Genomic DNA, 13,321 nt, shown 5'->3' with positions numbered 1-13,321 from the left:
TGTTGAGATGTTGTGTGTGACAAACCTGAAATAAGCTGAAGTCAGTTTTATAGTGTAGTTTCTAGTTAGTCTGAATACCCGGTAAAACATGACTTTATCAATCCAGTGCATTACATTATATAACGTCAAATTACATTGAATTGCATTACATTAAATTGAATTACATGGAAGCAGCAGGAAAAACCGTTTGTCTTGTAAAATAATAAGATAAGAGTATCGAGCTATCTGTGATCGATTATCTGCGCCTGCTCCGCTCTCTGTCGTCATCTCGTACTGCCTGTAATGTCCCATAATCCACCGCGCTCCAACAGTTGCCAGTCATTGTGACGTTATCCTGAGGTGCAGAGTGACTGTGCAGGTAAAGACTCGGTCCAGACCCGGTCCAGACCCGGTTCAGTTCTCCGTGTTGTAGCGCTCGGAGCTCGGTGTGTGTCCTGACTTTCTGCCGTTTGTCTTCCAGACGCCATGAAGGAGACAGCGGCCAACGGCGGGACAAAGCGGGAGGCCGGACCGGGATCCAAAGCCGAGAAGCCGAAGGACCCGGGCCCGGAGCCGCAGGACGTGAGATGCGGAGGAGGAGGCGACCAACGCGGCCAAACAGCCCAAAGAGCAGGACAGCCTGACCCTGGAGGGTGAGACCGAGAGTTCAGAACCAGCGGAGCTAAAAGCAGCGGGGAGCTCGGCAGGAGCCGGGCTACAGCCGGAGAGCGCGTTCCACTCCGCGGGGTTAGCCTGTTAGACGGGCGGCTAACACACGCGGAGGAGCTAACCGACAAAAAAACCGTTAATTCAGAAATTAGAGCCGGGTTTTAATGAGGTTTAACGGAGACCGGTTCTCACCCGTTTCTCTGTCGTTTCACCAGTTACAGTTAATAAACAACAAACGTTAATAACAACAGTAAACAACGCAGACCACATCAGACCAGGTCCAGCTCTAACCCACATGTAAACTCGTCAAACTGGACCAGAAAAACCGGAGCCAGGGAATCTGTCAGGAAACTGAAAATAGTTAATGTGATTTATGTTAGTGATTTATCTCCATACAGACCACATAGACCTTATCAGACCAGGTCCAGCTCTAAACCACTTCACTCAGACTGGTCCAGATAAATAAGTGGGTCTCGTTTAGTCCAGAACCCAGATTCTCAGTTTAGAGGAGGATCAGTAGTGTTTATTGATTTGTGATTGAAGCTGTGATCAACGAATCAGAAACAGACTGAGGTCATGTGACTCCTGTTTGACTGAGAACCAGGAAACAAACTGAAGCTAAAATCTGTCAAATTATCAATGGACTTCTGAATGAGACTGAGTCTGCTGTTTGTTTCACTTCCTCTTCACCTCTAATCTTCACCCCCCCCTCCCCTCCCCTCCAGACATTAAGGAGCATGTGAAGCAGATAGAGAAGGCCGTGTCGGGGAAGGAGCCTCGGTTCGTGCTCCGTGCTCTCCGGGCGTTACCGTCCACCAGCCGCCGTCTGAACGCAACGTGCTGCATAAAGCTGTCAGCGGCTTCTTCACCAACAACACCTCGACCAGAGACTTCCTGCTCAGCTTCCTGGAGGAGGTGATCACTGATTGGTTTCTGTATTGATTAACCTGCAGAGGCATTGATTGGTCTGTGAATGAAATCATTCCTGTTAAAGCTTCTGACCAGAACAGAAGCTCATTTAGATTTTATTCAATTTAACTCAGAAATGAACTGGACGATAAACCGAGGATCTGTGCTGCATGTTTAATAACTGACTATAGATTGATCGATCAGTCAGAAACCTGATCACCTGGGCTGTTACAGCACCTGATCAGATCATCAGTATTGATCCGTATTGATCGCTGCCGTCTCTCTCTCTCAGCCGATGGAGATGGCCGAGGGAGACGTCCAGTTCCGACCCAGGACTGGTAAAGCGGCGTCGGCTCCTCTGCTGCGGAGGTGGAAGCGTACCTGCAGCTGCTGCTGGTGGTTCACCTGGACAACAAACAAGAGATACACCGAGGTGTGTGTGACAGTCAGGGAGCTGTGATTGGTTGAGGTGCGACCTGCCGCCGTGACCTCATGGCTGTTTGTTTTCTGGTGTTTCAGGCTCAGAAGGTGTCGGATGACCTGCTGCAGAAGATCGGCTCCAAGAACCGCAGAGCTCTGGACCTGGTGGCTGCAAAGTGTTATTATTACCACGCCAGAGTGTACGAGTTCCTCAACCAGTTCGACACCATCCGCAGGTACACACACCTGCACACACACTGCACACAGACCGTTGACCTCCTCCTCGTCGTGTGTGTAACCTTCTCTCACCCTCTCAGTTTCCTCCACACTCGGCTGCGTACGGCGACGCTGCGTCACGACGCGACGGTCAGGCCGTCCTCCTCAACCTGCTGCTCAGGAACTACCTGCACTTCAACCTGTATGACCAGGCCGAGAAACTCGTCTCAAAGTCTGTGTTCCCCGAGCTCGCCAACAACAACGAGTGGGCCAGATACCTCTACTACACAGGTAAGACTGAGACTGACACACAGGTGAGACTGACACCTGCACTATTTGTCTTCTTTAAGGTTAGAGGCTTCAGTCGTATTTCCTAACATGGAGCTCCTTTTTAACTTGATTATTGTTATTTACGTGTTCAGTATTTAAAGTTATGACCTGTGTGTTTACCTGTGTGTTTACTTGTGTGTCATGTGACCTGGTGCAGGTCGTATTAAGGCGATCCAGTTGGAGTACTCTGAGGCTCGCAGGACTCTGACCAATGCTCTGAGGAAAGCTCCACAGCACACAGCTGTGGGATTCAAACAGACGGTACACACTGTACACACAGGACGATTAACGTACATTGTTTAACTGTTAGAGAAGCATAGATGTGAACTGTGTGTGTGTGTGTGTGTGTGTGTGTGTGTGTGTGGTGCGTTCAGGTCCATAAGCTGCTGATCGTGGTGGAGCTGTTGTTGGGAGAGATTCCTGACAGACTGCAGTTCAGACAGCCGTCACTCAAGAGGTCACTGATGCCCTACTTCCTGCTCACACAGGGTCAGCACACACACACACACAACAATGAACTGAACCTAAATCTGAGTTCTCACAAGTTTTCAGAATAATTATGAATCATTAAAATATTTCTTATTGTAAGTTGTGTGTTTTCTTTCATCTGCTGATGTCACCTCTGTGTGTGTGTGTGTGTGTTGTGTGTGTGTGTGTGTGTGTGTGTGTGTGTGTCTGTCTGTCTCTGATGTCACCTGTGTGTGTGCAGCGGTGAGGACAGGTAACCTGGCCAAGTTTAACCAGGTGTTGGAGCAGTTTGGGGAGAAGTTTCAGACTGACGGGACGTACACGCTCATCATCCGCCTGAGACACAACGTCATCAAGACCGGTCAGCCAATCACAGCCCACATCTCCTCTGACATCACACGTCACCATTTGTGTGTTGGCAGCTTCAGAGTTTCATACTAACACCTGTGTGTGTGTGTGTGTGTGTCCAGGTGTGCGTATGATCAGCCTGTCGTACTCTCGTATCTCTCTGGCTGACATCGCTCAGAAGCTGCAGCTTGACAGCCCAGAGGACGCCGAGTTCATTGTTGCCAAGGTAACCGGCAAACTGTTCATCTTCACCTTTTAAAGAGTGTGTGTGTGTTTGGTCATGTGACCTCCTGTGGACTAAAGCAGCTGGAACCTGGTGTAGCTCAGAGTGTGACCAGCAGGTGGCAGCAACTTCCTCACTCCTGTAGTTAGATGTGAAGAGTTGGTCCTCTGTACGGTGGCCCTGTGAGGACGTTAGACACTGATGACCTTCAGTTAAAGATCAATATCTGTTGTAGCTGTTGGACAGAGACAGGAGGTGATGAGGAAACACTCAGTTTATTTAAGGTCATTGTGATGAAACCTGCTGTTTTTAACCCTGAATTAGAAGAAAAGTCAAATCGTTTATTACTCAGAACAAACAAACAAACACTGAACTGAACCGCATCATAAAACACGATCTGGTTTGCAAACACGTTTAACAACCTGAACGTCAAGTCTGTGTAACATCACAGACGTCTGAAATTCAGAACTAATTAACAGAGGCTAATTAGCTAACACTTAGCTAACATCACCAGGTTCTCAAGGTGAGCAGAAGCTAATAACAACTAGCTGCACCATCACATCCACACAGTCAGGGCTGTAGCACAGGTGTGTGTACAGGTGTGTGTTGTGTTGTTCTGATGACACCTGTGTGTCGTTGTCCAGGCGATCCGTGACGGAGTGATTGAGGCGAGCATCAACCACGAGAAAGGCTTCGTCCAATCAAAAGAGACCATGGACATCTACGGCACCAGAGAGCCTCAGCTGGCTTTTCACCAGAGGATCTCCTTCTGCCTGGACATCCACAACATGTCTGTCAAGGTAACACAACTGTACGCACACCTGCACATCATGTGATGTGTTTGTCATCTGTTGAAGATTAAACTGAAATCACCTCCACCTGTCTCCACCTGCAGGCCATGAGGTTTCCTCCCAAAGCATACAACAAAGACCTGGAGTCAGCAGAGGTAACACTCACCTGTTCACACACTCGCCTGTTCACCTGGCCGTTACCTGAATGTGTCACCTGTGTAAAACTGATTATCTCTGCGTGTGTGTCCGTGGTGCGTTCAGGAGCGTCGGGAGCGTGAGCAGCAGGATCTGGAGTTCGCCAAAGAAATGGCTGAAGACGACGACGACAGCTTCCCGTGATCGTCTGTGGGGACTTCCTGTGCAGACAGGAAGTAGTTGTGTGTGTGTGTGTGTGTGTGTGTGTGTGTGTGTGTCGGCACGCTGACGTTAGTGCATCACTTATTACCCACAATCCCCCTCTCCTCCTCTTCTTTTTTCCTCTGGTGTGTATTCTGCTGTAGCCTCTGAACTTTAACCTCCAGCTGTTTTTTTTCTCCCTGAGACAAATAAAATTCACTCTTTGTTTACACACGTTTAGTTTTTGTGGATTTCTGGGTGTTGGTGACGTTTCCAGCTGTTAAACATCACGAATAATTAAACATTAAATGTCTTGTTAAAGCAGCAGTGTGTAGGATTTATTGACATCTAGTGGTGAGATCTCAGACTGCAGCTGACTGAACACCTGTCCCCTGAACTCTCCCTCTCTGAGCGTCAGAGAGGCTGTCAGGGGACATTATGGAGTCAACCTCCACATCAACTACTCTGTCAGGAAAAAGTTTTCTTTGTTATTGAGCTGGTTTATGTTTTATTAAGTGAACGTTAAGACATGAACAGCTCCTGTACAGAGCCACAGTTCAGTTTGTCCATTCTGTAGAAACATGGTGGACTCTGTGGAGGAGGAGCTGCTCCTGTGTAGATGTAAACTGTTCATTCTGAGAGAACGATGATCAGTTTGAGCTGATTACGCTCTGATAAAAACATGTTGTAGATTAGATTTCCTGTAAATGTTCCACACCGGAGGGAACAGTAAAGACCAGGACATGAGGAGGAAGCAGCTGTCTGCAGAGCTCAGAGTCAGGATCATGTCCTCAGAGATCCTGTGTTCAGACTTTTACATGAAGCAGATTTTACTGGTGCAGAGGCAAGTTCAACAGATCCAGAATATCTTCTCTGAGCGTCAGGCACTGGTCATCACGTCGTCAACACTGACACCTGCAGGTTCGTTCAGTTACCGCAACGTCCTGAAATGATGTTTCACAGGTGAAATGTTCATTTAGAATCAGAAATTTTCATCAGTGTGTGGATAAAATCATCTTAGGTGAGTTCAGCATCAGTTACCATGGTGATTTACCTAAATCCTGAAAACCCAGAGCTACACCTGAAGTCACCTCCATGACCTCAGGTCCTTGTTCACGGTCCAGGACTCAGGTTTTGACTTGTTTGTCACTGAGTCCTGGTGAAACAGCTTCCATCATCTGGACCTGCAGAAACCTTCAGCCAGGACTGACACAAGGCGTTCAGTGTCTGTGTGTTTAGTGACGAAGCAGAAAACAGCTGGTTTCTGACGTTGAGCTGCATTTGATTTCACGTCTCTGATCGTCTTCACAGGAAATGAAAATCAAATCCAGTATTATCCTGAAAAATGAGCTGAACTCTGAACTGAAGTGTTAAATCAGCGTCTTTGACTTCATGTAAACAGACAGTCGCCTCAGGCAGCTGCGGTTTCTTCCTCTGAATTAAACTGTTTATAGTTTTGATCAAACCTGGAACAGTTCTTTGTTTTTTTTTCCCAGCAGCCTCTGAGCTCTGAGCTCTGGCAGCTGGAAACATTTCATAACCTCTGAGTCAGCAGAGAGCGGCAGCAGCCTCAGGCCGTCACAGTTTATTCAGAGCAGCCTTCCAAACACCAGGAAACCACTGTGATACCAGGAGGAGGAAGTGATTTTCAAATTAAAAGAGGGTTACTCAGTCTGTGGATGAATGTGACACATTCAGCTCCAGCTGATGATCTGTCTTCACCTTTGACTGAAAACCAGAACACAGCATGATGTCCTGTAACTAACCCTCTTTAAATAAAAACTCCAGAAAAGGTTTAAACAACATTAATGTGAATCTGCAGCGGTGAAGCTAACTCGCTACCAAACATCTGGAGTTCTCAAACAGCTCTTTACAAGTTCAGAGATCTTTAGGAAGAAAAATAAAACATATACATGTTACTGGATAAATATAGTGTTTTTGTAAACTGGTGGTTTGTTTGTTAGCTGGACCTGCTCAGTAAGCTAGCTGCTATGCTAACAGGCTAATCTGTGGTTAGCTCGCTAGTTAGCAAGAGTTCAACTAAATTACAAATAGTTTAAAATGAATAATGTCGACTTTAAAAAGTAATCCCTGTAGGTAATATGTAACTGTAATCTGATTACCAGGTATTTAAAATGTAACTAACTAAAAACAGTCACTCATATGTTGTCTGTTAAAAATGTTGATGTTTAATGTCACAGAGAAACTTAAAATAAAAACACAACAGTTTATCTGAGTTCAAACAGCTCACCTGTTTGAACACCTCACCTGTTCACCACCTCACCTGTTCACCTCATCACTTCACCCGTTCACCACCTCACCTGTCCACCTCATCACCTCACCTGTTCACCTGTCACTTACCTTTCAACATTCATCATCTTTTTCCAGCTATTCGTTCACTGAGGAAGACTCTGGGATTTGGCTGAAAGCTCGGGAAATCTGGTGAGTATCTGAGTTCAGAGGGTTTTTATTAGTAAAGTAAATGAAGTGAATCCTCTCTGTACGAATAACTTATTCCAGTGAAGTACACTGAGTAAATGTACTTAGTTACTCTGCAGCTCTGGTGTTTAGGTTTTTGATTACAGTCTTTAACCTTCAGCTGTTCTCTGACAAGTAACTGAGTACTTTTACTCCAGTGAAGTACTTGAGTATTTTCATGTAATGTGTGTTAGTATTTTTACTTGACTACAGTTACACAACAACTGATGACACAGACGACTGAGAACGATGACAGTGTGTCTGCAATAACAATAATGATGATGATGGTGTGTGTGTGAGTGTGAGACAAGCTGCTGGGTCTTATTGTGTGAATCAGGAAACAGGAAACAGTTTGTCCTCATTGTGAAACTCGTCGAATCTCAAACGTCTTCCAACACGTTTCACTCGACTTTTCATCAGATGATAATTAATGTTTGAACCAGTTTGATAAATTAATCCTTTAATTAAAGTTCTGGCTGCAGACTGTCACTGCAGGCAGAGGTGGAGGAGGATAAAGATACCCTGAACTACACACTGTTATCAGATCAACACAGACTCAGGACCTGTGGGGGGGTCCTGTGGTTGGGCGGTGGGGGGGCTTCCATGGATCTGGTTTGTCCCGGATCTTCCCACAGATACTGGATCAGATCAGGATCTGTGGCGTCTGGAGTCCAGGTCAACACCTTGGACTCTTTGGTTCTCCAGACGTTTCTGATCGGCTCTGTGGTGTACTGGGTTTGTTCTGACCCAGCTCTCTCTGGGTCGTCCTGACTCTGATCTGAGACCAGATGAAGGATTTTAGTCGTCAGACGTCTGGATCTTCAGGCATCAGAGAAACAAGCTGAACAAACAGCTGCTGTCCATGTCCTGATCCTCAGAGAAACATCAGTTCAGAACCTGAACCTGTTTGACTCAGTTTGTTCAGAGATGATTCATGAGGGAGAACAGAAGAGAAAACTATGTTGTGCTGATCAGATTTATTTCCTATAACAAACGTCTGGTTTCATTAAAAACAAACTGGAGCTCAGAAACAAGTTAATGAGTTAGTGAGAGTTACTGTGAGTAACTGAGAGTTTCCTCGGCAGCAGCAGGACGACGACGATGAAGTAAAACATGAGCAGTTTCCCACTGAGTCACAGGTTCTCCAGGATTTCTTAAAGCAAACATGATGAAACAAAAGAAGGAAACTGACACACACACACACACACACACACACACACACACACACCCTCCTTCAGTCAACACAGAAATCAGTGTGAAACTCAGGATTAAATATTAACATCATCGAAACACAAGGAGACAAAATCAGACATTTTCTCTGTCAAACAGGAAGAAGAGACAAAATCAAACACGTTTGAAGAAGAGAAAAATGATTCTACGACACAATAAAATCAAACACAAACATCTGAATGAAACGATAAATATAAAATAAAATAATAAATGAAAATGATGTAAAGACAACAGAGTTTAATTTTAAAAAATCTAATTGAACTAAAACTGTAGCTGCTGCCAGAAAAACTCATATCATTAAATTTTTATCTCCTTCATTAACACCAAACCTCCTGATGCTGTGTTCAGGTTCAAACACATCTGTTCACATCTGGGTTGAACTCCACTCAGCGACTCAGATGAAGTGGGAAACTCATATTTACGATCCTCTGACAGGACATGAACGCAGCATTATTTTGATCAAAACTTTTATTTTAGTTTGTGTTGAGTTTCATTTTCCAAACAGCCACACAGCTGGAGAGTAACTAAGTACATTTACTCAATGACTGTACTCCATTACTTTAACAGCCTCAGTTACAGGTTTACACATGATGAGTAATAAACACTGAAATATCTGACTGTCTGTGAAGTAATCAACAGGAAAATTCTGCTGAAGCATCAGTGACTCAGGAGTAACGACGTAAAAATAATAGATTACATCAGGATCAAGTACTCTCCGCAGACTGTATTCAAAGTACTTCCTCCTGTTAATACACGAGTATCATTTTCAGCAGTACTTTTACTTACTAATAAAGTATTTTTAGATTTCAGTACTGTTACTTTTACTTAAGTAACTAAAGTATCCGTTACATCCTGTAACGACCACAGCCCATGAAGCATCACACTGGTTCTGGTTCTGGTTTTACAGCCTTTAACGGATCCGGATCTTTCCACCTCAGTTCTAAAGAACATTTAAACTCTCCTGACGTAAAGGTGCGAAGTCACGTGATTTGCCGACAGCAGGTGAGACCCCTGCAGGTTTCCGTGTGTCTGATCCTCGCGCCGTTGGATCGTTGCGCAACAACGTTCACAAGCTTCGTCACTTCGGGAATTATCGGCATGACTCCTCCGCGGTGACTCGGTAAAGTTGCACTGATCCTCCGTCAATGGAAAACCCCGCAGGAGACAGTGCGGATAAAAAGACCAAACTACCGCAAATGGAAGCTGAAGATTTTCACGAGTTTCCCTGCGGACAGACACCGAGACAGAGAGACACACAGCCGCCCTGAACATGAACACCCTGACAGGTAAGACCAGACTTTACTCTCTCTGAAACTCAGTGTGCATGTGATGAGGAGAGGCGGATAAAATCAGCAGAAATATGAACGGAGTTTGGTGGAGGAGACTAAAGTCCAAACTTTATCAGTCACATTTTTAAAAATCGACTTTTCTGTCAAATATAAACCTGAGATCAGCTGATGAGACCTGCACACCTCCTCCACCTCAGCTCCACCGGGACTCACCTGAAACTGAGGATGTATGAGGGGTGATTAGTGCCAGCAGCCGGAGTACAGGGGGTGTGTTTGTACGAGCACTGGACTTTAACATAGAGACTGTTCATGTAACCCTGCTCATACTCTCAGTTTTCCTCTAGCGCCACCATCAGGTCACATTTTAATTTGTCCAGTACGTTGGTTTAAGACTAATTACCTGCAGAACTAAAGATATTCTCATCAGCTTCAGCTGCTAATCAGCTAGTATTAGCATGCTAACAAGCTAAATTTAGAATGCAAAACAGCAATTAGCTCAAAGCAACATCTTCCATTTACGTCAGAAGTCAGGACTGGGAGTGACGTCACCTGCGGCAAATGCTTTTATTTACAGTTAATAAATAATTTACCCACGCTGAATTCTGTACAAACTGTTGGTAAACATGAATAAATACAGGTGGATTTTTCACTTGAAACTATAAAGTTTTCTTTATAATGAATTGTCACTAAAAATCATTAACAATTAAAGTTTTTAGTTATGACTTAAAAAATTAATCATATAGTTTTTAATTTTGTCACTTTTTTATTTATTTCATCACATTTCACATTAAATATTTTCTGGCAGTATTGAGCCTCCATACACTGACCTGTATTTTTCCCTCCAGCCGTTGCTCTGCTGCACTGCTTCCTGTTTGCAGTTCTGGTTCGATCTGCTCCCGTTGGCCCGGCGTCTGAACCTCCCGCGGCGTTCAAGGAGGCGGCCGAGCGAGCGAAGACGCTGGTGGAGAAAATCCTGAGAGACCTCCCCGCCGTGCACGCTGCCACTGTCACCACAGAGGTAAACAAAGCATCTGATTGGCTTGTTTAGCTGGGCTCTGATTGGCTGTTTCTTTTTCTTCTTCGTGTGTTAATAACTCTCTTCCTGTCCTCTTCAGGGTTTGACCCTTGACCCCTCCACAGAGACCACAAACCTGCAGCTAATGGTGACCTCACTGGGCATCCCTGCTGCCCCGGTCCTCAAACCGCTGTCCGAGCGCTTCACACTGGTGAGTCCTGTTCTGGTTCTCAGGGAGGTCCTTTAAATGGTCCCATGTGACGCCCAGTGATGTAATAATGTTTGTGTCGCCCCCTGCAGGACATGTGTGTGAGTCGTATGATGGCAGGCGGTCAGTTGTACCAGGGGCTGCTGGGAGTTTTGTCTGAGCGCCTGAGCGGACTGAAGGACCTGCGAGCAGACCTCAGAGACCTGCTGACACACATCAATAAGGTAACATGCACACACCTGACACCTGAAGTGACATCACTGTTCAGGTTGGCTGTGATTGGTTGCTCACATGTCTGTCTGTGTTTAAGATGAAGGTGGCGGCTCAGGTCAGCAGCGACAGTCCGGATCAGAATCAGAGGCTTGATCTGGCCTCCCGTCTCCACGGCAACTACGAGGTCCAGGTAGGGGTTCACCTGACGCTGACGCAGCTCCGCTCCTTCTGTCACGACCTGATCCGCAGCCTAAGAGCCATCGCCACCTACAGGCCCCGCTCTGCAGGTACACGCTAAGCCACGCCCACCGGGAAAAATAACAGTGACTTCAATGGAGCTAGAGAGAAGGTCTGTCTGCTGAGGGAGTCTGCAGTGCCTCATGGGAGAAACTTTATTGATCATCCATCAGTTATTGACAATCAAACAAAATAATGCTGAATCGAGCAGAATAGACAAAACTAAAACACAAACAATTCAGATATTTACACAGAGTGTTCAGGAAACCTCGGCCACTCTGTCTCAGTAACTCCAACATTCTGGGGTTGAAACACTGGACATGACGACGCTCAGAGGGTCAGAAGGAAAACACGGAACAAGTCCAAACAGAGGACGCCAAGACCACAGCGTTTCAAACCCCGACTCCTCTGTGATCAGTTTATCTGAGGTCCTGGATCTTTGTATGTCGTGGCACGTCAGCCTCGTATGTCAGCCGGAGGATCAAAGCTCTGCCTCATATCTTTCAGAAAACAACCAGCAGGAATGTGAACGCAGCCGGAGCACGACCGCCTTTAAAAACCTTCCAGGAATGAAGAGAGATGCAGGTCTGAACCTGCTCTGAACACACTCCTCCACTCCTGCTTTCTCCTCACATCTACGATCACTGAGTTTCTGCAGAACGCTGCAGCTTTACGCTCAAATTCTGCAGCTTCCTCAGAAGTCAGTGAAAGAAAAGTCCTGAAGCTGCAGCTCCATGCAGAAAAAACAACTGACAGATGGTGAAATTGCTTCTGAACATTTTCTGCAGTTTTTCTCTAAATGTTTATTTATTAATCAGATCAGATCTCTGCTCACATTGTTAAAGAATTAACAAACCTGTTGGATGTTTCAGCAGCTGCAGGTTATTTATGATTTTATTTATTGCTAATATTTATTCTATATTTATGGTGACATATTTATTGCTTGTCTTGTGTGAATGGTTTGATTTTGGACGTCTTTGCGAAGCAGTTTGTCAATCTGTGGGTCGTGGCCTCGTGTGTGGCCACAGCAGGCTTAAACATTAATACTGATTTGATATATTTTCCATATCAAAGTATGGTGAGGTCAGAGGATAATGGGGGAAGTAATGTTGAAAGTTGAAAGCTAACTGATTGGTTTCATAGTATAGTTGAGTATCGTCTGCATAACGATGGAAGTGTATGGGGTGATTCCTGACATGAATAGAACTGGTCCAAGCTACAGAGCTAACGTTACCTGGTGACCAAAACAGCATCATAACGTAACAAACATTTAGATAAACGTCACCGTATGACTGAACACTCTGTATGTTCAGTAACTGACAGTAATGTTCATTTTACCTGGAGTTCAGTGAACAGAGCTGGATGGTTGTCATGGAGACGGGAGCTCAGATCAGAGGTTGTTGGACCTGAGTTAACTTTGTTTAGCAGAGGATACAGTGGGTGAGCCGAGGCTTCAGCCATGGTGACAGGATTAGTGTTTTGGAATGGAACGATGCAGCTCCCCCTGGTGGTGATTCAGAATAAATCACTACAGGACTTTGTGTTGGTTAGACAGATAGACAGAGAAGTCACTCTGAAGATATTAACGATTATTCTGATGATGGAAATTCACTACGATTGTGAATGTTTTTTATCACGATGGGCGATAAAACCATCCGTTTGTGAGTTTTTATGTTGTTTTATCTCAAACAGACATGTTTCGATGTGAAACTGAAACTTTCAGTTGAAGTAACCCCATGGGTGAACTGATTTCTACTTTATTTATCTTTATGAAGAAACAGATGTTTGTTTTTTACTTTTGTACACCTTCTTCCTAATCACAGAGAAGCATTTTTGAATGTAGTCTGTTATTCACAGTGATTTTTTAAACTTAATCAGGACTCTTCGTTCATGTGGTTTGATTTCCATAATAAAAAGTTTTACTGTCACTTTAATTTTTCAGTTCAAATCTACTTTTTATTT

At 44.9% G+C, this 13,321-nt stretch overlaps 2 protein-coding genes and 1 long non-coding RNA gene across 3 annotated transcripts; 2 read left to right on the top strand and 1 right to left on the bottom strand.

The window, feature by feature from the left end:
* The first annotated feature begins 450 nt into the window (after positions 1 to 450).
* Positions 451 to 4,921, top strand: LOC108873252 (26S proteasome non-ATPase regulatory subunit 3-like). The gene is given in 17 exon segments (XM_018661423.2): positions 451 to 566; positions 568 to 632; positions 1,374 to 1,478; positions 1,481 to 1,563; positions 1,850 to 1,919; positions 1,922 to 1,965; positions 1,967 to 1,990; positions 2,077 to 2,213; positions 2,295 to 2,335; positions 2,338 to 2,484; positions 2,681 to 2,784; positions 2,898 to 3,012; positions 3,233 to 3,352; positions 3,462 to 3,565; positions 4,207 to 4,362; positions 4,458 to 4,508; positions 4,615 to 4,921. Coding segments are annotated over 17 exon segments (1,545 nt in total). The 5' UTR covers positions 451 to 465; the 3' UTR covers positions 4,693 to 4,921.
* LOC127140817 (uncharacterized) lies at positions 4,729 to 6,282 on the bottom strand. The gene is made up of 2 exons (XR_007811293.1): positions 5,744 to 6,282; positions 4,729 to 5,633 (listed from the first exon to the last, which is right to left on the bottom strand). It is a non-coding gene; the product is annotated as an uncharacterized LOC127140817 (long non-coding RNA).
* Positions 6,283 to 9,051: 2,769 nt separating this feature from the next.
* LOC108873250 (granulocyte colony-stimulating factor-like) lies at positions 9,052 to 13,293 on the top strand. The gene is made up of 5 exons (XM_018661416.2): positions 9,052 to 9,683; positions 10,532 to 10,704; positions 10,802 to 10,912; positions 11,002 to 11,133; positions 11,220 to 13,293. The coding sequence occupies exons 1-5, from the start codon at positions 9,668 to 9,670 to the stop codon at positions 11,418 to 11,420; spliced, it is 633 nt and encodes a 210-aa protein (XP_018516932.1). The 5' UTR covers positions 9,052 to 9,667; the 3' UTR covers positions 11,421 to 13,293.
* The last annotated feature ends 28 nt before the right edge of the window (positions 13,294 to 13,321 follow it).

Source organism: Lates calcarifer, unplaced genomic scaffold (genome assembly GCF_001640805.2).
Source record: "Lates calcarifer isolate ASB-BC8 unplaced genomic scaffold, TLL_Latcal_v3 _unitig_5006_quiver_581, whole genome shotgun sequence".
NCBI lineage: Eukaryota > Metazoa > Chordata > Actinopteri > Centropomidae > Lates > Lates calcarifer.
The sequence above is the reverse complement of the archived record's forward strand: the minus strand, read 5'-3'. Positions and strand labels throughout refer to the sequence as shown.